Below are 27,001 nucleotides of genomic sequence, written 5' to 3' on the forward strand. Positions count from 1 at the left end.
CAGTATAGGAAATGATATATAATTTATTAAAATTAATTTTATCGTTACATTTTCCTTAGGTTTTTATGACATTTTATGATTAATTTAATGTTCTTTTAAAATAAAAATAAATTATCTTAAACCATGTAAAGATATTATTATTAATTTATTATTTTTTCATACATATTCCTATTATTGTCAAACATTGATACGAAAATAATTAATCATTTCAACCTTACATCCCTAAAATCATTGGCAAACACTTGTATGGAAACAATTAATCATTACATCCCTAGCCACCAAATTCATTTCCTCATTCTCACATGCTAAACATGCCCTAATAGGAATTTTAAATACCAAACATACCGTAATAAGAATTTCATCTTCAACACAAAGCCCTCAAGTCAATCAAGTGGTAGACCCAAGGAATACGATAAGCTTCACTACAAAAGCTAGACACTTAATGCCTGTTTGGAAATTATTTTCAAGAATTATTTCATGTTCTTTAGAATCAAAAACAAGAAAACCGTTTGACAACCGAAAACCTATTTTCTATTTTCTATTCTACAAAACAAAAAAAAAAACATTATTTTCAATTGTTTTCTTAAGAGTATTTCAAAAAATAATCATACAAATATGTAAAATGATTAAAAATAAAATACAAAATATAAAAATTATATTTAAAACATATTTAAAAATATTAAAAACAGATTAAAATCGTTTCAATTCCCAAATAGACTTTTGTTTTATAAAACATTATAAAACAATTTTCAAAAACTGTTGTTTAAAACAATTAACAAATAGGGCCTTAGTCTAGACATTTTTGTAGAGGAAAGTAGGAAAATGGAAACAGCAAACCATCATCTGTGGTTTTCTAAGTAATGCCAGTATATACCTTAAACTGTGTTCTTGTATCTATTGGCCCTCCAATAAATTCCTCTCATGCATGCTACCAGGGCATCTGCCTTTGTTTTTGAGAGGTCAAGATTGAAACACTTGAGAAAAGAGAAATGGAGAGGGATTTCCTGTCTCATTGGACTGTCCTAATCAACTAGGGAATGTTTTGCAAACATATATAGCATGTTTTTGATTTGAAATGAACAATGACTGAAGCTACTTGGTCATCTCAATGCCAAATGCTCAGCAAACGCGCATATGAACACAAAGAAGCCAAACATGAAGGTGTCATGAATGATTTTGGACAAAGAAAAAGACACACATCCAACTTAAACAGGACAAGGTTTGGAACTGCAAAAAAGTGCAACCAAGTCAACAGAGCAATATGCAGGTTAAGATTCGAAAGGACAATTTTTTCATGGATGCGGATAACTCAAAATTAGCAACCTACCCATTTGTTATTCATCCTAAATATTGATTAATCAACCAACAAGGCAATATGAATTTGACTTTGAGGAAGTCATGACAAGCGAATTTATGTATGCAAAAGCATAAATATTATAAAAGCATAATTAACCAAGCAAGATATCAAAAACTTCTCAAACATGAAACTCAGCTGTTCTAAGAAAAAGTGCTTTAGAAAAAGGAAAATAGTCAAATCCCATACATTAAAAAATTCTGGCCTCTCCTAAACACCAAAGGCTCTTTCCACCTGGTGACATTTGTACAGTCACGATCACAAATTCTACCTCTTTTTCTTCCTCTTTACACCCTTAAAACTTGTACAGTAATCTTATCTCCTCTGCAGGGGCATCAGGTGTGTTCACCATCTGAGCCTCAGCTAGCCTGATTCTAGGTATATCCTCAAACTAAACAATGTACAGTTTTAAGTACAACCAACAATTTTTATTTTCAACAGGCTCCTACTCATCCAAATAAATACAGAGCCATAGCTAGATATGAAAAGAAAGAGTAAAGAGAGAGGGCGCTCATACTAGTCTCAGTTAGCTGTACAACAAACTTTCCTATGAAATCTAAGCGGGAAGTGAAGACTGAACACCAATCCTCCTTTCTGCAAGAGATGAACACATAGTTAGAAACTTATTTCTGCAGTGAAGAATCATTCAACATAAAATATAATTATACTTCTAACAGTTCTTCCCCACTTCAGGTCCAAAAAAATCTCAAGTCCAAGTGTCCAACCATATGGTGGGGATAAGTGTATATGTACGTTTGGGTTAATATGATTTATTGTTTACAATATCACAATACGGTACAAAGTGCAATGTGATCCCTTACAGAGAATTCTGGGAGAAGCGAAGATCTTTCGCTAAAGTTTAGATACACAATTTTTTGTTGCACCTTATTGTAAGAAAATGAATTGATATTAAATGTGTTTCAATCCTGAAATGATTGTTAATAAAATACAAGGAAAAAAAAGGATTGAATCTGTTCAATCCCTGCACTTCTGATAAAGGAATTTTGATCTTAACTATCAAGCTTCTTAAAAATAGGTTGCCAAGTGTTCTTGGAAATGTAAATGTTTTAACATACTTTTCATGGAAATTATCCCTACTATGCATTTGACTTGTTGAATGCTTTTTAGCAATCATCCAGACAGCATCTTACCAAGCTATGGCTTTGGGGCTCAGTAATGCTCAATTGACAGTTTGACAGCAAAATTTCATGATATAATATAAGAAAAATCATTTCACCAAAAATTTGCAAAATGAAGGATCTTCCAAACAAACAGTGATGACAAAAGAACTACAAGGAATAATAAAGCAAGAGAATTAGTACCTCCAGCTGCCACAAGTTTCTCTACACGCGCAACTATATGCTTCCCATAAGTATATTTCTTCAGAGCATTCAAATGAACTTTTATTCGATTAAGGATCAGTTCAAGTTGCTGGTCATCACATGTCTCCAGCACTTTCTGTACAACATAGTTTGCAAACTGATCTTTCATCATCGCCTGAATCCAACAAGAGACAAGAAAATCAGGAAAATATATATGACCATGACCTAGACATTAAACAATTACAAAGCTGATGTAAGACAGTAGAGAGAAAAAGAAAATACGGGCGAGAAATAGAAGTAAAAGAGAAAAATTCCAAAGAATTACAAATATTATTAATCAAAGTCTAAACATTATTAATCAAAGTCTAAAGTGTTTAGCATCACCTTACCTATAGATATATAGACAAACCTAACTCTAGGAGGAAACTAATTTTAATAATCCTATAATTAATAACAACCCTAAAATAAACAATAAATAACAAAACAAAATATTAACACTTCCTATGTTATTCAATTCTTATATTTCTGTCTAACATAATTGTGTAATTTAACATCTTTATCTCCATCAAAGGCATTAGCGAATGAATTCCTAAGGAGCAATGTAGTATGAGCTGAACAGAGGTCACCAAAACAACGACAATGATTTCCAATCACTGAAGTATAGTTCCACAGTATGTAAACCTAAAAACAGCTGAAGGTCACATGAAACAAGGAACTTAAATCTTCCCCTGAAAACACTCACTTTGCTAGAGAAAGGAACAAAAGAATAGAGCCTCAATTCAAGTTTAGAGAGTAGATAGATACCCACACACACAGAGACATACAAGAAGGGAAAGAGAGACTCTACATCAACCAAAACTGTTCTACTCCAAATTTCCAACAAAGAATCTAAAGTTGAGAATTAGGATCCTTTCTGAGTCTCTGACAATGGTGTGGTCAAGTATTGAGAACAAAGCCCAAGATACATTTGAAAGCATTGTCTGTTACAAGGTAAGGGATCCAATAGGTTCACTAGTCCTTTTTACATTGCCAGTTAAAATCAGTTTCTTAAGCATCATTGAGTAGACAACAGGATGGATTATTGATCAGAGAAGGAAGCCTGAGATATGTCAGGAGGCAAAATCTGTAATGGGCTAAGAAGATTAGATAGATTTATTGCTTCAAATCTTCACACAGATTTATTGCAGCTGTCAGTAATGGATTTTGAAACTGCAAGCATTGTGTGCACTATCTTATAAAAGAAAGGCCCTTCCAAGAATAAAACCATCTGTAAGATATGTACCAAACAATAAAGTGAAATAATTTAAGGAAAGCCCCATGATGGTGGCACCCAAAAGGATGATACATGTATTAGAAAATTACTATAGGCAAGAAAAATGTTGAGAGAAGCTTGAAGATGTTTTTCAATGTATCTAGCAATAAAGAGCACATGAACAACTGACAAACCTGAAGAGGCTCGTTTTCATCAGTGGAGCCAAGCATCTCATTCACCAGGATCTGACGTTCTGAAGGAGCTCCAAAAGTTAAACACTTTTCTACCACATTGGAGGCAAACTTCTGCTGGCTCATTTGAACTATCTGCCCAGCTAATTCATTAATTATAGAGGACCGTTCATGAGGCTTCCCATGCTCCAGAACATGCTATTAAAATAAATGCAAGCAATTAGAAAAGTAGATGCAAGAACTTCATAAAACATAAAATAAAAGACAAAATGAAAAATAACAGAAATTTCTTGATATTTTCCGCTTAAGGCACAGTGGATTCATCCCTAAAACAGTCTCAGAAATTGGGAAGGAAGCAAAAGGATAACTCAATACAGCCCAAAAGATTATTGGCATGCAAGAGCAGCTGCTACTAGAGTTCTGAGTAGACTTTAGAGTAGATGATTTTATATTAATAAGTCTCCTGAAAACATATATGCCAGTGTAGCTGGGAGGATACTGGAGTTTGCATTCACATGGCAGCAAATGAACTAAAGATCTGGAATATGGTTTAATCACAACAGCAAACAGGAAGTTTACCGTTTATGAGTAGCCTATCAAGAAGATCAAACTTTGAACTCTATATATAGGGATTCAATGATATGGTAACGCAGCAGTTAGACAAGCATGGCTATCAATTTTCTCCAAACCCAACCATACAGCTACTGATTTGAAGGCAGGAAAAACATAAAGGTATTTTCTCCTCATAAAAAGTTCGTAGTCTAATGCCCAATCAGCATCAAAGAGTGCACTTCTAACAGATATTTACTTGGTTTGATAGGATGGAAAGGAATGGCAAGAGGTAATATGAAATTATGTTTTTGATACCAACTTACCCATGGAAGAAAGGGAAAAGAAATATAAGGTTTGATATGATTTCCTCCCGATTTCTCATGCAATTCTGCTATTCCAACAGATACAACTTCAGATGGTGTAGAATGTGCCACTAACAAATCTAAACCTCTTCCTTTTGAAGTGGAATAGAAAGCAACCAGGATATTCAGAGTCAAATAAGCGATTGTTGAATGCCAAGTATAATAGTGAGGGAGGAAGATCCATGCCAAGGAGATATATTAATTGGACACTAGTGTGGCAATCAACTTTGATGGATCAGTCAAGCAACCAAAAAACAAACATGGGGATAGTTATCCATGATTATACTGCACAGCCCATTGAAGCCTGTTGGGAAACTAATTCAGTTGTACAAGCTCAAGTCTTAGGCCTTAGGAATGGAATGGCAGAAGCTAAGATGGTATGTTTTAAAGGATATTGAGGCAGAGGGGACCTAAGGTTGCTTTGGATTGCACAGGAAATAAAAGTAGTATTTCTTGAAAGCAAATAATCTGAACATGGACCATAAAAAATTGAACACAGAATCAAGAATGAATGCTAAATTTAGTCATATCTCAAGGGAGAGGAACAGGCCAGCAGAGAAGATAGCACACTTTAGCCACAGATTTACTGAGGATAATGTTTAGGAGATCGATTGTCCTAGGAACATAATGAATATGGTTGTAAAAGATTCTGTTGACAGTGTTCTGCCTAGTCGCTGAGGTGTATTATTCAGAGAGAGTCAAGAGACTCCAGAAAATTTATATTAAATAAAAAACAAACCAAAAAAAACACTAAAAACAAACAAGCAAGACCTGTTTTCAGGGGATTATCAATGGTTATGACTAGATGATTGTAAACAAAATTGACAATGGAATTTCACTCATCTCAAGAAAGCTCTTGTCTTGGTAAACAATGCCAATGAAACCAAGTCATTTCTCCAACCAACATCAGAACCCCATATGTAAAGAAACATGAGGAATTGAAGAAAAAGCTTGCAAGAAATACAACAAACCTGTACAACATAATTCCCATATTGATCCTGAGCTAACATGCGGACAGACTGCAAAATCTCATCCATCATTATACGTTGGGTTTTTGGATCATGACAGTGCTCCAGGACTCTCTGTCACATGAAATCCGTGTCACTTTAGGCTCATATTCATTACTGTCTTTTGTTCATAGTTACAACATTCAAAATGTACTAAAAATAGTTTCTTAACCTGTATCACACGGCAACCATATGGATGTGTGGACAGTGTCACAACTTGATCATAAAATGTTGAGATAATAAATTGAATAGAATCTTGAGGTATGCATTCAATACACTTCTGGATAACATGGTTCCCATTTTGATCACGTACACAACGCATGACATTACCATCTAGCTCCATGACCATTTTAGTCTGCTGATCCAGATCTACAACTTCTATAGCCTGAATGGTTAAAAGAAAATCAGCAGCTGGATACTTACAAACATAACAAACAGCATAGATATAAATGTTTGATTTACTAACTTTGACTTGTAAACTTGTTTAACTAGTTTTCTCTACAAGGAGACAGATGACTTCTTTCCTCAGCCCCATCCCCCATTCTCCCCACCAACACACACATAACAACAAAAGAAAGAAAAATTAAATCTTTATACACCTATGCGAAACAAAGAGGGAAGTAAATACATTTGGTCAGCAACACCAATTTTCAATGTGCTTAGGTTGCTAGATGCCATATTCATTGACTGGTTTTCAGGGAAAAAGGAAAGAAGCAAAGTTCAAGTGTAACAAAGTTGGACATAACACAAGGTAAGGTCCAATTTGAAGATCAGAAAATCCAAAACTATGGGGCTATTTAGGACATCAAGAAACTTGGCTGGCAAGAGATGAACCCACCCCATTTTCTCAAAATCATGTGATAGATACCAAGAATGAAAAACCTTTACAAAAGTACTTTGTCATCCACCATTCTCAAAACCAGCTTTCAGCTGGTTCCCACCATTTCAGCCAACCATATCTTAGCATAATGCTGGTTGGCCCACTTTCTACATCTTCCAATCTACCCCTAGAGATATGGAATAATGCTATTTAGCTTTTATCCTCCACACAGACAGACACGAAGACAGCAAGGAAAATGAAGAGCAATTGCAAATCTCAGAAGAAAACCCAGATATAAAAAAAAATTACAAGAGAGATAAGAGTTAAAAAGTCATTCATCAGAAAATTGAAGATACCTTCTGGATTACTCGACAGCCATACATTTGAAGGCTAAGGGTTAATACATGCCCAGTGAGTTGGTCAGCCAGTTCCCTTATTTGGGATGCAGTCCCATGCTCAAAAAACTGAAAAGACAAACATCAAATGTTAGCCATACATAAAAGTTATTCTGCAATTTACTTTAGCTTTAGCACAATCACATAACATGCTAAAACAAGCTCATGGAAGGCAAAAACCAAGCTACCTTCTGGATCACATAGTTACCAAAGACATCAGTCATTAGAGAAAGGGCTTCGGGCATAATTTCATGGAAAACCATGTCCTTTTCTTCTGTTGTTGCAGTCTCGAGTTTTTGTTGAATAAACCGACTTCCATACTGATCAGCACTGCTCAGACAAGGTGATAAATCAAAGGATTAAAGTTGTGTACACTTGGATAAAGTAACAGGACAAAAATTTAGCCTGTATTACGTACCTGAACTCAACAACATGACCGGAAATTTCTGAAAGTTCAAAACACTTAGTTTTATTGCTCTTAAATTCATCCAGCAATGAGGACACAAAATTATCATCCAAGTTACCACCAGCTTCTGAGTGCCAAGCTCCCATGACACCCCCAGCCAAGTTCCTCATCCCAGAGGGAAATCGCATATTCCGCTCATTGTGTCTGACAGGACTAACAGATCCAACAGGAGAGTTTGGAAGAAGGGGACCCGCTAATGGGCTCCCAGGATAAGACATGCCAAGACCAAATTGTGGGTTTCCATAATAACCATGATTCATACTACTAGATTTACCAAGGTAAGGAACACCATACTGTGATTTCTGAGATGTAAGCAATGCCCCTAGGTAAGCTTTCTGAAGTCCAAGCAAATCCATGTATGAACTGCCCATGTATTCCCTGTCCATTGTTGGGTCATTAAGAGCCACACCCTGTGTGGCAGCATACTCAGCTGATCTTAAGTACTGAAGATACAATGGATCCACAACGGGCACCTGAAGAGCATTTCCTGTAGTGTGGTTTCCCACTCTAAGATTCTGCAGTTCTGATGCTGCAGCCATTAAATTTGGTCCTAAATTCAAACCTCCACCCAGTGCTCTAGAGTCCATGCCAGTGACTCCCATTGCTGATGCAGCAGCAACATTTTCAAACAAAGGTGGCATGTTGCCACTGCCATGCTGGCTTCCCATCATGGATGGTGATGCAGGATTAAAAGTGTATCCACTTAAACCATAGTTTGAGAATGAGGAATTCACATTATCCACATTCTGATAGTGAGAAGGTAAACTTCCTCCACTACTGAGAGTTGGTGTGGATGGCCCTTTTAAGAATGAGTTAGCGGATGAAGCAGACGATTTCTGAAGTTCAACTTGTCCCTCAGCTAGAAGGGCAGACTTGTTCAGATCCATCCCCACCCCACTGCCTTTACCCATATTTGAATATGATCCTTTGGCTGATTGGGGAACAGAATGTAGATGAAAATTCCCAGATTCAGACTTATTTAAGTACGAATGGTGTTTTATATGGTTCTGATCGCCTTGCAAGTTGAAGAGGTTCTTGTGGTCATCAATCTCGTGCTGTATTTGTGACCGGGAATGATTCTCTCCATCCACCATACCATTGGTACTCAGATTCAAGCCAGACAAAGCAGCTACCAGATCTGCAGACTCGCCAATACCAGGTGGGACACTATTGAATGAGTTTGAACCATTACCACTCCTTTTGTCCATAGAGCTAGTCCTTCCTCCTCCCACAGTTGGAATTCGAGGACTAGGAGCCCTAGCTACAAGTTGAGGATCAGGTGTGGTGCTTCTTGACAAAGAGGCACCTAAAGCAGAAGCATAAGTATGGGACGCTGAAGAAGCAACATTTTGCACTGCAGATATGGCTTGAATTTTTGTGCCTGACCGTAAAGCATCCATAGATGCTAATTCATGATGCAAATGAGAAAACTGAGCTTCAGAAGTTTCAACATTATCATCAAATGCATTGCGGCTAGCAGGCCGAGAAGGGTGCCGAGAGACAGATGTAGCATGACCTATATCATCCTGCATTGAAAAACTAGGTTCTTACTTCAAGCTAAAAGAAAATGCCACTTCTATAAAAATAAAAAGACTTGGTTTTGGAATCTGACTCAGTTTCTTGACCTGCCTACAGGGCTATTACAGGGGTATGCATACAAGGCTTTTGCCAATCATATCAACCAAACTTAACAATAATGACAATGAGTACACCAAAAGAGACTGAAGTAACAAAGTCATACACGCAAATAAAATAAAACAAAATAGTAGTAGAAGCAAATAAAGTAACAAACTCATTCCTAAGTCCTAACAGTGTCACAAAAATAAATCTGCAAATTTGAAAAGAAAAGAAAAACACAATATGCATTCAAATTAGCAAACAAAAAATACACAAACATTTTATCAGAGTAGACAGTTCCTATTCTGTTACCACCAAATCCACTAAATGCATATCAAGTGAATTCACAGTTATAAACAATGTAATAATCATAGCATATTCTGAGCTTATAGAAGTTCTATTTCCAACAATTGGAACATGAAAACATGTTGAATCAATTTTTTTTATTTTTTTTGATAGGTAAATAAGAGACTGTATTACTAATGCCTAGAAGCGGTGAAAAAAGTACACACGAAGTATACAAACAACGCCCAAGAAGCTAGACAAAAAGAAAGACAAAAACCTTTCTCCTAACTAGACAAAAGTCACTCTATAAAATCAATCATAGACAAAGAATGATCCTCTAAATACACCCTACCCCAATTCACAAAAGTGTACAAAAAGGAAAGTTTTAAAACTTGGTCAAACCGTTCTATCATTGAACACTCTTTCATTTCTTTCCTTCCATAAGGTCCACATTAAACAAAGAGGGGCAGCCCTCCAAGCCTTTTTGTTTCTCTCACTCACAAAAGCACCATGCCAACCAATCAAATTCCTTTTGATTGAGGACTGCAAGATCCACTGCACATCAAATAGAGAGAAAAGCAAGCTCCATAGCATTGTAGCCTTCTTACAAAATAGGATCAAGTGGTCACTGGTTTCCTCTTCCACTTTACACAAGTAACACCTATTCGGCATATACCAGCCCCTTCTTTTGAATCATTCACTTACGCTCATTTCTGAGTAAGATTAATTGATTTGGGTGAGCATTAAGTCAGCTCCCTCAATGAAAGTTTCCATGATATATTAGCCATCTCATTCTATCATCCCTTGCAAGAAACTGGAATGTGAAAAAGGCAACCGAGTTAACTGAGGAAGGTCCAAAGCAAGCTCCAATAATGAACAAATAATCTTGGAGAATTAGAAAGAAGTTGACTAGGAAACAATGGTGGGCAGACTCAAAACTGAGGAGAGGTTTTACTTTTTCTCATGGTGGAGAAGTGAGAAGCACGTATGTTATCAAGTCCTGAAAAATGAAATGCTTGCATATAGGGACGCAGAAAGGAAAATTAAAAAACGAATATATAGAAAGTAAAGCCAGTTGAGTTTATCCATTTCCTACAACTAACAAGCACTTGAAAACAAGTTAATCCACATTTGCAAGATTGAATAACAAAATCAATTCCAATTGCTTTGACATTTCTACAAATATGTCAGAAACTTGTAAGAATTCAAGAACTTGCTAAGCAACATGTGTATTTCCTTTTTCCTTTTTTTTTTCCCTTGTTTTGATAAGCACACAGTATGTGTATATTTTTTTTATAACCACGGAACCTTTCATGGCCAAACCCTTAGGTCTGTCCATGGAGACCCAAACCTCGGGGTGTTGACTACACCTGCAACAACCAAAACTGGATAAATCAGGATATGATCAGTGGCAGGATAGGAACCTGAGACCATGTGCTTCTTATTAGGACCACAGCTCCCAGCATTCACCTTGACCAACAGGGCTACCCTGGTGGGTCCACAAAGTATGTGTATATATAAGAAAAGCTACAAGAAGGGCACACAAAAGTTTATAGGGCATATACAAAGGGTGCCACACAAAAAGATCCAAAAAGAAAGGCCTAGAACCATCTAGCCCCTACTTCAAACCTACCCAATCAACAAAATCCATCATAGACATAGATGTCTCTTCTATACAAGCCTAACACATTCCAAAAAATTGTACATAAAAAAGGATTTGAGAAATTGTTCCCAATTTTCCACATTTTCAAACGCTTTCCAATTTCTCTCCCGTCAATTTGTCCAAAAAATACACAAGCAATACCTATTTCCTTTTTCCATTTTCTTTTTTGTTGATAAGAACACAATATGCATGTATGTATATATATATATAAGAAAAGCTACAAAAAAAGCTACAACAAGGGCACACCAAAGTTTATAGGGGGTATAAAAAGGGCACCCTGCAAAAAGATCAAAAAAAGAAAGGCCTAGAACCATCTGGCACCTACTTCAAACCTAACCAATCAACAAAATCCATCATAGACATAGATGCCTCTTCCATACAAGCCTAACACATTCTAAAAAATTGTACATAAAAAAGGATTTGAGAAATTGTTCCCAATTTTCCACATTTTCAAATCCCCTCCAATTTCTCTCTTGTCAAATTGTCCAAAAAATACAAAGCAATACCTATTTCAATTGAAATTAATTTGATATTCTACCATGCCACAACGACATGAAGTGACTAACAAAGATTTAAAATAGGGAGAGGAAGCATACAAGCACCTTGACAAAACTGATATTCATTTGCATATGAGATATCAATATTAACTGCAACTACACTCATATTTCAAAAAATGATAGTAAAGTGTAGGCAGCAATTCCTCTCCAAATCCGGTGCCTTCTGCTCCCTGAACCAATCACATTCAAGAATTCATGGTTCAAATAATTGGTTGTCACCTCACTAAAAAGGCCACAAATTAAGTTAATTAATTGCTGCACTTTCTGAGGAAATAACAGGCATGTCGCTGTACACAGCATTGACATGGCATGATCATACCACATAATTGGCAATGGACAATCACAGAGGAGCCAAACTATTAATATTAAGCAAATGATGAATGATCAAAAATGTAAACACTGATGCACTTCAGAAAAAACCAAAATAGTATAGCATAATAACACAAAATAATTGGTGGGGGTGAATAGAGAGGATCCAAACCATCAATATTTTTTTTTTTTTGATAAATAAAATCAAATGCATTAAAAAATAAAAGCACCACAAGTACACTGTACGTATACAAAAAGCGCCTTAAAGCACAAAAATGATCCAAACCATCAATATTAACTGAACATTGAAATTCAAAGTCAGAAAGCATTAAGGAACTACAATGATGTGGCATGATTACATGACATAATCAATCACAGACAACTGAAAGGGGGTCAAACCATTCATATAAGGAAAAAATGAACACCCATAGGGGGAAAACATTAAAGGACGTGAGAAAGAACTACAATGATGTGGCCCACTGATAAGACATAATTAGCAGTTGACAATTGGAGAGGAACAAAACATTAATATCAAGTAAACAACAAACATTCAGCGTTAATAAACAATAAACAACTTCAGAAAGACTCCAATATAATTGGCACTATAAATCAGAGGGGAGGAACCAAAGCAAAATATCAAGTAAACTATGAACATCCATGGTAAACATCAAGGCACTTTAGAGAGAACCAAGTTCTATTACAAGATCAAATCCTAGTGGGAAGCCTAATTGGTTTGGAATTTCCAAAAATATCATTGAATCAGCCAGAAGCCTATATATAAAGTCAATTCACTAACATGAACACAAAAGTTAACAATAGAAACAAAGAAATATTAGATGAAAGAATGTGCCTTAAAAAGATCAAAACAGATAAAGAAGCTATATTTTGGAATAACAATATTTGGAACACTAATGAAGTACACAAGATTAAACTTTTGGAGAAAATGGAAGTTTCAGAGTATGAAAGGTGATGGGAACAAGCACTTTACAAAAGAAAGCATCATACTAACATGTACCGATATCACAAATAAATGAAATTAAGGACTTCGCAACAACAAATGATCTCAGTAACATCAAACACAAATGAACCTGACAAAAACTAGATTGATCAATGAGATTCACCTGGATGATTTCAGCGAGACTCTTCTGTCTGCTACCTAGCCCCAACCCCGGCAACCCAATCAGTCCATCGCCACCCCATTCCACCCCCTGGGCTTTCCTTGACTCTGCCCCATTCTCGTCTTTTTGCCCATTAAACCCCGGCTGCATCGAAAATAGCGATGACCCATTACCATCACCGCCTCTACCCACCTTTCTCCGATCCCCAATCCCTCCCACTGATGATGAACTCCCACTGCCGCCACCGCCGGCTCCTCCTCCGTGCAACCGCTGCGCAAAGCGCCAATCCTCCTTCGATAGCCGTGGTGGTGGGAGTCGAGGATTCAAATTCACATTCGAATAGTAATAATTAACATACGCTGGATCGGCGCGGAGCTCCTCCTCCGACGCAAACCCTGTATCGCTGCCATCGCCGCCGCCACCGAATAACCCTCCTACGGCGCTCAACGAACCTTCAACGGTGGGCGGCGCCGACCCACTTCGGTATATACTGAGTTCCTTCTCTCGATCACTCGCCGCCACCTCCTGCCGCCGCTGCTCCCGAATCAACAGCCCCAAATCCTCGCTGTATTCAGCGTTTCCCGGCATCGATCGCATTCCGATATCGGACATCATCTTGGAATAAGTATCAGTTATCATCACATAATAAAAATAGCACCACAGCTGTGTAAAGCTTCGAACTTTAAACCAAAAAATAACAATAGATCAATATTAGAGCTCAAAAGAGCGTTAAATGGGTATGAAGAAGCTGATTTCCTTGATCATAACTGTGAATCTAAAGCTCTACAAAACAGAGAAACCATTAGCTTTGGATGAAAAAGCCACAAAAAGGGTATGTTAAAGGCTGTGTTTTTTAGTCCAAATTCACTCATACATATAGAGATCGGATTGAAAATGAACAATCTTTGTGGGCCTCTGGTGAAGAGAGTGGATGATCTTTGATGGTTTTGGCCATTTTTCGAGAGAGGGGAACTGAGAGAGAGGGAAAGAGAAAGCAGTACAGTGATGAATCGGGGAGTGATAAGCACGAGTGCTGGTGAGAGGAGAGCCGTTGGATTTCGGTTGTGAAGGGTGGAGATTGATTTTTGGGGGATTTGTTCTTACAGGAGGGTCTTTAGGGTTTTATTGCTAGGATTAAATGCTGCAATGTTGCTTTGGATTTTCTTTTCCCTTTTTTGTCTATTTTATTTTATTTAGATACTGTTATCTGGACACCCCCTTTTTTTCTTTTTCCAATTCTGGGACGATACTTTCTTTTTCTTTGGTAAATAAAGCTTCTTAATTTGGAGATTAGATTTTGACATTTTGCATTCCAAATGAGATTTTTTTTGGTTGCCAATTTTGAAGGATAAAATAGAATTAGCAAAAATAATTTCATTTTCTTCTTCCATATAAAAATCAAATAATTTTAAAATATATAAATTTTAAATTAATTTTATTGATACATAATTTTTCCCCATTTTCTATAATAAACATAAGAAAAAATATTTTCCTTAGTAATATTTGTTTTTCCAAAAAATTTGAAGAAAATAATAAAAATAAAAATAAATTTAAATTTAATAAATTATTTTTATATACTACTTTAAACATATTTCAATTATTTTAACTTTTTTGTCAAGATGGAATAATTTAGAGGAATATAAATTTTTAATTATATTTAATTTTTATAATACAATTTCCAAATACTTATATCCAACCATGTCTACTCTTCATCGGTTAATCCGAATGAGCTATCACGGCTTTAAAATATATGTACAACTCTTTTAACTTGTAAACACGTTGTAGACCCCCATTTAGGTCTTTCTTTTCTGCAGATCTTTTAGCCACGTGTCACCACCCCAGCGAGCCACGTGTCGCGCCCTCAGTAGCCACAGGTGAATCAACCTTGCCTTTTGAAGTGCCAATGGAAGGATGACACGTGGAGGGGTCTTCTAGAAGTTTCCTGCCAGCTGCATGGGAGCGGATGAGAGAGAAATAGGGCAGGCTGCAGGCTGGTAGTGGGGTTTTTTGGGTGGCTGTCTCTGCAGGTGGTTAGAGGGGCAGATCAGGGATAAAGAAAAGGGGATTTTTGCTTTTTTGGGGTAGGCAGGCAGCAGGAAAGGGAGGGAGGGTGCGTTTCTGTTGGGAGAGGTATCCGGGGTTTTAGGGGGAGGTTTTGAGAAAGGCAGAGAGAGCTTTCAGGTGAGAGGTTTTAGGTTTGGACATTTTTAGGGCAGCTGCAGTAGAGGGAGGAGCGTAGGAGAGTTTTTCCGGGGAGGTATCCATTGCCCTTGGGGAAGAGTGTTAGAGTGAGGAAGCTGCTGAGAGGTGATTTCTAGGCTACTGGGGAGAGGATTCAGAAAGGAGGAGAGGATTTTTGTTTGGAGATATTCTCTGGTCTTATATTACTGAGAGAGGAACGTAGGAGATTTGAGGAAGAAGAGGAGATTCTGTTAGCTGGAGGGGGAGCGGCGTTTCTATTACAGAGCAAAGAGGAGAAGGAGCTGAGGAGTTTCTGGTTCATTTCTGCTAGAGAGGAATTTAACCAGGTGCAGGTATGGTCAATTTTTAGTTCATATTTTCCTATCATATTGTCTTTCATGTTTTTTTTTTTTTTTTTCTGTTGGTTTAACTTTCATCCATTGTTTAGAAATGCTTGCCCTGCTAATGACTCGTTCTTTTGAGCTCCGTTTGAGGTCATCTTATACATGGGTTCGCATGGTTTGATTTAATCCTCTCTCTCACTCCCCTGTTCGTAGCCCATGGATTCACATCTGAAATGAGGCTAAATATGTTTGCTACTTGGCATTTCCTGTTTGTTTCTTGGGATTTAATTTGTTTTAACCTGTGATCCTTCCTCTTTCATAGACGTTTTCTTCTTTAAATTTGTGAATCACCTTTTGGAGTTTGTGTGAGGTTAGAGAGGAAATGAAGGTCACTACACTGAAATCACACCTTGGAGTCATCAATATTTCACGAAGTGGGTTTCCTGAAAAAGAGAATCTCGCGCATACAGATGGGTTTATGGGGCTTTTGAACGTGGCCGGGTAAAAAACTGAGTAGCATCACCTGCTGGATTTCAGCGAGTCATCACCACCACTAAGTCATGTTGTCTTGAGGCGTGGAGAGTAATGGGTATATCGATCATAATGGCTCATGAAAGCAATCATCTGCATTCTGAATAACAGTCTACCATGTAGCCGAGCTCTGAAACCATGTCTCACATCAATGTGGATCAATAATCATCTCTTTGCCCCTCTTTCATTGTCTCCGAATGACACTGATCAAAGTTTGAGGGTGTCATGTTTGACTTAGAAAATGTGGTTTAGTTGCTGCAATTGAAAGCTTTGCCAAGACAAGCTGTAGGCCTGATGATGTTGAGCTCTTGAGAAGACTAAAGACACTTTCCTCAATCGAATGCATCTGGTAGGATAATTCATCCAAATCAGTGTCAAAGCTGTGGCCTGTGGCGCTGCTGTGCAGGCTGCAATCTTGAGCAGTAAGGGCAATGAAAAGGTCCAAGACCTACTGTTGTTAGATGTCACCTCTCTCTCCCTTGGTTCGGAGACTGCTGGTGGTGTCATGACTGTCTTGATTCCAAGGAATACAATATGTGCAACTTACTATGAGAGTGACAGAAGCATAGTTGCATTCATCAACAAGTTTGCAAACGATAAGGGATTTGATAAATCCAATAACTCCACTGTCTTTCCTGCAAATTCCTCCAAGGGATTTTCAAATGCTTTGAAATGGGTGCAGGAAATGAAAGAGATAGAAGAGGATACTATGGTGGCAATGAGTTCTTTGATGAGCTGGAAATCTTCAGTCAGAAGAGGGCTTTGGCAGCATTCCACCTAAATGGAAAGACGAGAGGTGTCAATGTTCAACCATTGTTTGTTTCTCCAGATGTCTTTGAAGTATGCATTGTCCTTCTCCATCTACATGGCATGATCATAGGTTTGGACTTACCCCGTAGGGCCACTTGTCTCATAGTTTCATGGCCCCTAAAAGACAGATATCAGGCACCTCAATTTATTGTGAGTCTAGGCCCCAACGACTCGATGAATCTACAGGCCTTGCTGATTATGACCTGCTTGAGAAGACAACTAATTTATTGAGACCAAAGTTTCTTATTGTTCATGGCAGTGTTTATCCTTGAGACTTTGATTATTCTCGAGTGAGGAAGATTGCAAACGGCGTTGGTGGTTTTCCCATGTTGGGGAATCAAGTTTTGGGTTTTTAATGAGTTGTAAGCTCAAGGCCCACAGTTGGCACTGTTGAACAATAGCGACTTCAGTTTGCAGGAGCTATATCACCACTTGAGTAGTCATCGGTGCGCCAGTCAAACCATGCCCAAGTCCTTTCTTTGTCGTTTCTTGACATGAAAGCTCCTCTATCCAGGCATTATATGAAGGCAGCTGCATCCCATTATTGATCACAATTCAAGCAAAGTCATTGCCGTCATAGTCTTCATTCTCTCTACATGCCATTGCCCCACTTTTCTCTCTAAACCTTCCCATGCATGCCACTACTCTGTAAATACCCATAAACCCACTGCTCAACATCGATACTCTCCTCATTATCTTCTCTCACCTATCCATTCTGCCATTAAGTGCATCCTTCTCATTACCCTTTATTACCTAACCTGTCTCCTCAACTTTCGTATGGATCAAACTCATCCCCATGCTCCTCGTTTTCATCTCATATACATCACCAAACCACTTCTCCCCCTCACCACGAACCTATTTCTATCACTGCCCTGTTACCCATTCCTTAGCTATTCCCTGGCCATTTCATCTACACTCACGTGGCCTTTGCATGCATGGGCTGTTTTTCACTCTTAGTGGGAAGTATATAACATGTTTTTGAAATGAGACAGAGACCATGACGGTATTGCGCTTCGAAATCAAGTTTTGAAGGTATCAATATGACTGAAAGACTCCTCAGTCTGGACTGGTGCAAAGGCTTAACCCCTCTTGAGGTCCTACACATAATCAATAAATCTCAATGGACTCTCAGATTAGCCATTACATCCCTTTCCATGAGATGTGCTTGATAATGATGATGTTGGAAATGTATTGATCGAACGTACAGAAGCTGCTCGCCTTGAAGTCCAGTATGTCCATATCCTCAGGCTGTAATCAAAGAAACTTTCCGGCTAAGGATGGCAATTCCTCTCCTGGTCCCTCACATGAATCTGAATGATGCAAAGTTCAGTGACTATGACGTTCCTGCTGAGAACAAAATTCTAGTGCATCGAGCAGGTCTCATACGCCTTTGGTGTGCCTGAGCCTTTATCCGTATTTAATCGACACGCGTGCCATTGAAAAGATTCCAGACAAGGAGATTTTCAAGATTGTGAAAGAGAGCTTTGACTTCAGGCCTGGAATGATTGCCATTAACTTAGATCTCAAGAGAGGCAGCAATGACAGGTTCTTGAAGACAGCTACGCGCCAAACTGGTACTCTTATATTCATCAAGCAGGAGCCTAATGCTCCCTCATGGACCCTTCAGACACGCACTGCCAGTCCGAGAATAAATTGCCAAGAGATGGGAAAGAAGCATGGCAAGGATCATCCATCTGAACTTCATTGAATGAGAACGTCCCAAGATGTCAATGCCGGGGTGGATCTCTTATAACTATTGACGCAACTATCAGGATTTGTTTCCACTGTCAGTAGATGGGCTCAATCTTATGAGCCCCGCCATGCCAAGCCACTTACCTTACGTGGTGATGCGTGTAGACTGGGGACCTGACCGAATTAGAGAATTGACCGCCATGGGTGCCTTCGTTGATGTCGGCATGGAGGCCATTCAGCGCCGTCACATGTTCGGGGACGAATGTGTTCTGGTGGATGAGAATGATCGTATTGTTGGTTACGATACCAACTACCATTGTCATTAGATGGACAAGAATGGATTTGAGAACCCGCTGCATGGCGTCTTCTATGTATTGCTGTTTAACTCGGAGTATGAATTGCACCTTCAGCAAGGGTTTGCTTTAAAGGTGATTGTTTCCTTTGGTGTGAATAAACACCTACTGCAACCATTCTCTTTATCAGGAATCAGAACTCGTTGATGAGAATGCACATTGGAGCGCGGCATGCTGCACAAAGAAAGTTGTTGGATGAATTCGGCTTTCCTATTGAAGATGCACCTGTTGGTCAGTTCACTTCATTGTGCCTCATGCTTTACAAGGCATCGTCAGATGGCAAGTGGGGAGAGCATGAACTGGATTATCTACTCTTCATTGTCCGAGATTTTAATGTGTATCCTGAACCTTGATGAAACTGCCGATGCCAAGTACGTGTCCCTGAATTACCTGAAAGAGTCGTTGAGGAAAGGGGATGCTGGCGAAGAAAGTCTGCAGCTGTCTCCTTAGTTCAGACTGGTGGTCAACAACTTCCTCTTCAAGTGGTGGGACCACGTTGAGAAGGGGACTCTCCTTGAAGCTGCAGATCACCAATTTTCAAAGCAGGGTACCATTTGCACCTCAAGTCCACGTGCATGGCCACTTTAGCATGGCCACCTTTCTGGGCCGCGTGTCCTTTATTTTCTTTATTTATTTATCTAATTGTTTCTTTATCTTCAATTTTAAAATAATTTCCAAATTTCCCGTTTTCAAATAGATTCTAATTTCTAAATTTTCAAACAATTTTAACTTTTTCAAATCTTCATCCTTAGTTTTCTTTATTATTTTCGTGGGCCTCAAAATATCAATTTCAATAAAAATCCGCCGCCATTTTTCTTCCTGGCGACCCCCATTTTTTATATCTTCCATGTTTTTTTTAAAAAAATGTTTTGAAATAGGCAAGAATTTAATTCCGTAATTCCAACTAATGGAATTTATGGAATTAATTCATGCTAAAATAAACGGGCTTTGGTGGGGGCCCGACATATGTGATTTTATAATTGATTGATTAATTGCCAAGCGTGATTGATGTTATTCCGCTCTATAGCATGCTCGAAAATATTCAATAATTGCGCACTAACCTCACTTTTTGATAGCGCATAACGGCTCGTTGCCCAGGTACGCATCTATTCTCACTTTGGTCATTCTGTATGTATCTACTGATTCCTATATGTGCATGATCAATTCGGGTATTCATTGATTTCTTTATTAGATGCCACGATTGCTTCATTTTATTAGTAGAGACCCGTTTTTAGGGACTTAGAGGGGTGCTACGGTCTTTACCGTACCTTCCCGATAAGTAACCTGACCCCCGAACCCAATCCGGTTTTTCGTAGATCACCTTTTCCAGAATAAGGAGTCACACTTAGGGTTTTTCTTTCTTATTTTGTTTACCCTTTTAAAAATAAAACAAAAATAAGTGGCGACTCCAAGTCAATTTTTTTAATCAATAAAAATCAATTTTTCAAAATAAAAATCGAGCTCGCCATCGAGTGGGAAACGCATTGAGCGGAAATGCGGGGTCCACACACGTATTAAAATTACGAGGGCTCATTTGGACACAACTTGTTATATAATTAATCATAAAAAAATTACCTTTTTTTTCTTATTGTCTCAGTACCTTCCAAGGGCCGACCATAACACTGACCATAACCTAAATATATTTTTATTTTCCCCAATGTTTCTTGAAATTAAACATAACATAAAGTTGTATCTAAAAATTATAGTCATATTGCGTACAAAATTAAATTATAACTAAAAATGGATAAGTTGACTTTTTTTATATCAAATATAAATTTTGCCCCATTCTTTTCTACCTCACTTTTGGGATAAATTTACTTTGAAATGACTCATTTAATAACTTAAAGTGACTTCATATATTAAAGTTATTTAATTAAAAAAAACCTTAAATTATATTTAATTTTATCATTTAAAACTTATTTATATAGCTTTAAGAAATAGACATTTGGGATTTAGAAAAAAAATATTTATTTTTATATATTAGTTTGTCTTAATTTTAAAATTATAATATTAAATTATTTTATCAAGTATATTTAATATGTTTAAATAAATAAATAGAAAACAAAGATGTAATGAAAAAATTAAATTCTTATTTGTTCATGTTTTAAAAAACTTATTTTTAAAAATTATTTTTAAGTTGAAAAACAAAATATAAGCCCATTTGACCTATATTTTGTGAAACTTGTTTTTAAAAATTATTTTTTATTTTTTAACTTGAAAATAGTTTTTAAAAACAAATTTAAGAAAACATAGTCAATTAGGTCATGTTTTCTTTTTGTTTTTAAAAGTCATAAAAATAACTCATATTTATTATTTAATTTTTTTTTCTATTTTACTTTACATTTTAAAGTTGTTTTCAAAGAATAATAATCAAATAATGTTATAAATTTTTAAAAACAGAAAAATAATAAATCGAATTTAAATTATACGGCCAAACAATTAGTTTTCTAGTATTTTATAAAAATAAGGATATTTAACAAGTTGTTTTTAAAAAGAGATTTAGAAAAACACATATAATTTAAAGAAATATTATATTTGAAAATTTTTTATATCTACATTAAATAATGAAAAAAATAAAGAAAATGATATCATATTCAATTTTATTTATGTTTTTTAACTTTTTATATTTTTTAATTTTTAAAAATTGATAAACAATTTTTGTTTGTGTTAGCCCAAGGGTTCTCCTAATTGGGTTTTAATAATAACAAATCATGGTTAAGTGACTAATTTGTTTAATGGTTAAGAATCTCAGGCATAAACTCGAAAATTCATCAAATAACCAAATGGATACAAAATCGAGACGCCTAGAAGACTTGTGATCATAGGAAACTAACGTAAGATGAATGCATGAGTGCACTTAGGATTTTCATACGTTTCATACAACTTAGAAAACTCGGTTTATTCTTTAAAACTTCGATTTCATTAAAACCTGAGTTTTTAACTAATGTACCTGAGGCAAAATATTTTATAATTGACTTAATAATTCACCTAAAGACCTTGTCTAAGTGTTAGAAAATAAAGGAATTAAAAAAAATAGGTTTTTGGGGCTAAAAAGGCTCAACCGATCAACGTTATGGCCAACCGGCTCAACTGTTTGAGGAACCGGTCAACCGGTTGTGCTCGTCCGGTCGAGGACCGATTGAGAGAGGCCAAAAAGTTTATCTCTCTCTCAATAACCTTCTCTTCCTGATCGAGGGAATTCTCTTACCAGTTGAGATCCGGTTGAGGCAACGGTAACTTGTCATGTAGTAAATGCTCCAACAACTAGTAAATCGATCGACTCCTAGCTTGACCGGACGAGGTTACCTTTTGCTATTTTTAACTCCAGAGCTTAGAAACCTATAAATTGAGAGTTCCACTTCATTTATTAATAAGAAAACACTTGCATTCAATAGTCTACCTACCTGTTCTTTATCAAAAAGCTCTCATTTCTTTTATAGTGCATTAAATCACCATTTGCATATCCTTTAGTGCACTATTGTGTGTCATCCTAGCTTTATCTTGTATTTGAGCTATCCTTAAGCTAAGTTGAGAGATCCTTTCTTATAAAAATCTGAATATCAAAGCCTTCAAGAGGTTTGAATCTTGAAGAGATTGTGTAAGAGTTCATTGAAGTCGGAATCCAAGTGTAAAAAGATTGGAAGCTTGGTTGAAGCTTCAAGTTAGTGGAACCCTCATTCGGTTAGGAGGTTGAGGAGAGTGGACGTAGGCAAGAAAGTGCCAAACTACTATAAACCCGAGTTTGAATTCTCTAAATTCTATCACTTTATTTTGCTTATATTGTATTTGAATTTATTGTGATTGAAAAGATTTTAAAAACCCAATTCAACCCCCCTCCCCCCCTCCCTCCTTCCTTTTGGGTGTTTTTCTTAACTAAGCATAGCCTTTGTTTTTTCAGTTTATTTTCTAAAAACAATTTTTTATTTTATTTTTAAAAACTATTTTTAAAAAACAACGATCAAATAATGTTATAAATTTTTAAAAATATATGTATTTTTTTTAAAATCACATGCTCTAAGTTTAAGCTAAATAAATTTTTTCCTTAATATTGATAAGATTTTATTTTAGCTTTACATTAAAAAAAAAAAAGATTTCTTTAAAGAATATGTAAAGTTTATTTATTTTATTATTTTTAAAATCACTGCCATACAGGGATGTTTAGTCATGGTGTGGTTGCCACGTCATCTTCCGAATTCTAGAGATGTCGAAGGCCCACGCGCTTCTTCAGAACACGGAGAATCCACTACCCAGAGATCCACACGTGGCAGTCAGGTGAAGGCCATGTACGGACGGTGAGTCCTTTTTCTCTTTCTGAGAGTGGGTCCCATTTCCAATCTATTCAAATGCGCGTGGGACAAATCACCTTTTCGGTGTAAACTCCACCAATAAGGAAATGTCCAAAATAGGCACAAGGCACACCCCTTTTGTCTCTATAAAAATAAGAAAACTAAAAATAAAAAATATATTAATTTAAAATAAATAAGGGAAAATTTATGCATCTCCTTTCTGTTAAGAATATTTGCACAATGGAGAAAAAATCAAATATCTTATCTACAATATGTTTTATTCTTTAAATATGTTTTAAAAGATCATGTAATAAAAACTTAAATGAAATATGTCCTAATTTTTGGAATATGTTGCATGGATAGGCTTTTTAGTAAGAATATTTGGAACATGATCAAGATCTTATAGAAAATGTGTTTTATTTGTAAAATATGTTTTAAAAGATGTATAAAATTTGCATCTTCTAGTTTAATTAAAACAAATTAATTATTTAAAATTAAATTTGTTGAGACTCTTCTTCATATTTCCTTTTATTGCATATTATTTTTTTATTTGGGTTGTCATTAGTCCTAAAAGTTTCATCATTAGGGCAGTGCTATTTCAAGTAGAAATCATTATTCCTTTTATTATTAATTTATTTTTAGGCTATATTTGGTTATCTAAAAGAAAAAAAAAATGTTTTGAAAAATGATTTTCTCATGTTTTGTATATTACAGTAAATTAATGATAGAAAGATCGAATAATTTAATATTAAAAAATGATATATTTGAAATTTTATTTTATTTTCTTTTAAAATAAAGGGTAAATAAAAGTTCATTATATCTATAAAGTTTTCGACATAATTAAAAAAAAGTCTGGAAAAAACTATTGTATCATTACTTTCATGTGAAGCTATTTTAAAAAGTCATAAGCATTATAATAAAAACTTCCATAACACTTTTAAAAGATTGGTATGTGGCTTAAAAAATAGCTTTTGGCTTTCAAAAAGTCAATTCAAACAAGACGTTAATGTACTTGTGCTATATGTCTAATGTATATGTGTCGTATACGTTTATAATTTTATATTGTAGGATAAACCAAATAAATTGTTTTATCTTGCCACAGTGATTTCTATATTAATATATAATAGCAATGAATTAACACCGCACGTTAAACACATTTTTATTGTCAATGATTTTTATAATGAATTATATAAACCTTGTAAATTTAAAAGAATGCGTCTTCTTGGTTTGGAGCAAATGACATGCTAAGGAGTGTAATACACTCATCTACAAGTCTTTGTTTGTGTAAAAAATAAAAAGATTAAAATTTTGTCATGTTATATGCATTGTACTTTTAGTGTATTTGTATCATAATATAAATGCATTTTCATTCTACGGATATCTTGGCTTATATATTAATGCATCATATCAATGTATTTGTATTGTATATTTAGTGAATTACTAATGAAAATGTTTTTTCTAGTGAAACATATAAGCCTAGTGAAACATTGGTTTACAGTAGTATATAACATTGTAATAATAAAAATACAGTTGGTCCGTATTGGGTTTACTTCCCAATAGTCATCAGTTCAAGTCCCCTTAGGGTCATTGGAGGGTTTACCCAATCATTAACTTCAGGGTCTCCCGGGATTAGTTAAGGTGCGCGTAAGCTGACCCGAATAACTAATCTTAAATTAGTTAATAAATGACAAAAAAAACATTTTTAGTTTAGCAATTTAATAAACAACCATGATAAGAAAACAATTTCACACAAAGCACACCAAATATATAAGGAAAAATCACCTATAAAGTCTCCTAGAAAGTTTGCGAAGGTAAAAAACCATGTGTCATACAATCGTAAATTATTTTATTAAATATGAAAGGAATATTGGATTGTGAAGTCAAAATTAGTCTCATTGTACTACATGGAGGATGTCGAGGGTTGAGTTCCCTACTAACATCACAATGGTCGAACTACTCAATTAGCTCACATGGATTGAATAGGGAAGTGCCCCTTGGAGATTTATTTATTCATTTATTTTTTAAATAATGTTTTTGCTCCTATAGCTATTGTATTTAACCCTCTTATAATTCAAAGTTACAAAAAAAAAAAGTGAAAAAAATAGGGTACTAGCACAATTGAGAGAAGAAAAAAAGTTTTCATTGTTATAAACTTTTTATATTCATTTGATTAGTGAATTATCAATTATCAAGTGTTGGTATGCCTCTTGAATGTAGGGATTGCATTGATAATCAAACCACATTATTTATTTTTTTTCTTATTTGTGCCTCTATGTGTGTGTTACTATGTTAACAAGGAATAAGTAAATAGTGTTCTCTTATCCAAATGCATCTACTCCCGTGGGAATGTCCTACAAGGGATGTTCGAATGTTTGAACATGTTATAGACATTTGAATATTCTTGGCATCTAAAAGTCCACCAATATTTTTGCAAATGTAACTTTCTTTTTCAACACTTTCTAAAAAATTCCAACTTCTTGATATTCAACAATCATTTCTTATACTCTAATACATTCATGGTAAATGTATCTTGAATTTAAATTGATTATAAAATGGTTTGAAATCAACTACAGTCATAGAACTCGACCCCTGACATTCTTTGTGTAGCACAATAAATTTGATTTAAGCTTCATAATTCAACATTCCTTTAATGTCTAATGGATTAATTTATAAGTGTGTGACATGTGATATTTTACATTAACATACTATACGAGAGACCCTATAGATGATTATTCCTTATATATTTGGCATTCTTTGCGTGAGATTGTTTTCTTTCCAATTAAGTATTAAATTGCTAACCTAAAAAAATTGAATTTTTTTTTTTAAAAAAAAAAGAAGAAGAAAATGGTATAAATTACTTGGATTCACCTCATTAGCTAGATTCATAACCAATAACCAATTAACAACTAGGAATATCAAATATGGATGCAACTGCCCTTGATTTTTCCCTTCCATACAATATAATTTTTCTTATTTGTATTGAATTTCTCTTTCCTTGTGATTGAGATAGGGTAGCAGCTGAATGCAATAATGTAGCAGGTTTGTGTGAATTCATTATGTTAGGTGGGAAATTAGTTAATGGGTTCAATATGTCTTGATTAAAAAGAGAGAGATTTGTACAAAGTAATAAAGTTAGGCATGTGATCCTCTGAAAAAAATTCCAACCCACATTAAAATTATATAATTCTGTGTTTACTCCCCTTCAAATGCCTGAGAATATGCCTAGTGATTTGACAAGAAAATCCAACAAAATAAATCAAAGCAACTTGCCTAGAGCTGCATTAAGTCTACTACCATGCATACCTAACCATCTCAGCATTAAAAGTTCAAATTTCATTCTATGTACCATCACAATGGCCATGTGATGATACATGTTACAGTAGAAATTTATATCGAACTCGTCTTTTTAGAAGATTAATTCACCATTTTCATGTTGGGTTTGTTTTTTCCAAAAGAGAAATTTACTTTTATATTGAAGTCGTCTTTTTAAAATCGTTTAGTCGGGCTATTAAACCCTGACTATGGCCTCCTCTC

At 35.7% G+C, this 27,001-nt stretch overlaps 1 protein-coding gene and 1 pseudogene across 1 annotated transcript; one reads left to right on the plus strand and one right to left on the minus strand.

Annotated features, from left to right (window-relative positions):
• Nucleotides 1-1,464: 1,464 nt before the first annotated feature.
• LOC117927952 (pumilio homolog 2-like) lies at nucleotides 1,465-14,373 on the minus strand. The gene is made up of 9 exons (XM_034847687.1): nucleotides 13,274-14,373; nucleotides 7,674-9,247; nucleotides 7,444-7,585; nucleotides 7,217-7,324; nucleotides 6,213-6,425; nucleotides 6,005-6,115; nucleotides 4,123-4,317; nucleotides 2,677-2,851; nucleotides 1,465-1,948 (listed from the first exon to the last, which is right to left on the minus strand). Exons 1-9 carry the CDS (start codon nucleotides 13,907-13,909, stop codon nucleotides 1,911-1,913), a joined length of 3,192 nt encoding a protein of 1,063 aa, XP_034703578.1. The 5' UTR covers nucleotides 13,910-14,373; the 3' UTR covers nucleotides 1,465-1,910.
• Nucleotides 14,374-18,983: 4,610 nt separating this feature from the next.
• Nucleotides 18,984-19,769, plus strand: LOC117928465 (annotated as a pseudogene).
• Nucleotides 19,770-27,001: the final 7,232 nt, after the last annotated feature.

This window comes from Vitis riparia, chromosome 13 (assembly GCF_004353265.1).
Source record: "Vitis riparia cultivar Riparia Gloire de Montpellier isolate 1030 chromosome 13, EGFV_Vit.rip_1.0, whole genome shotgun sequence".
NCBI classification, from domain to species: domain Eukaryota; kingdom Viridiplantae; phylum Streptophyta; class Magnoliopsida; order Vitales; family Vitaceae; genus Vitis; species Vitis riparia.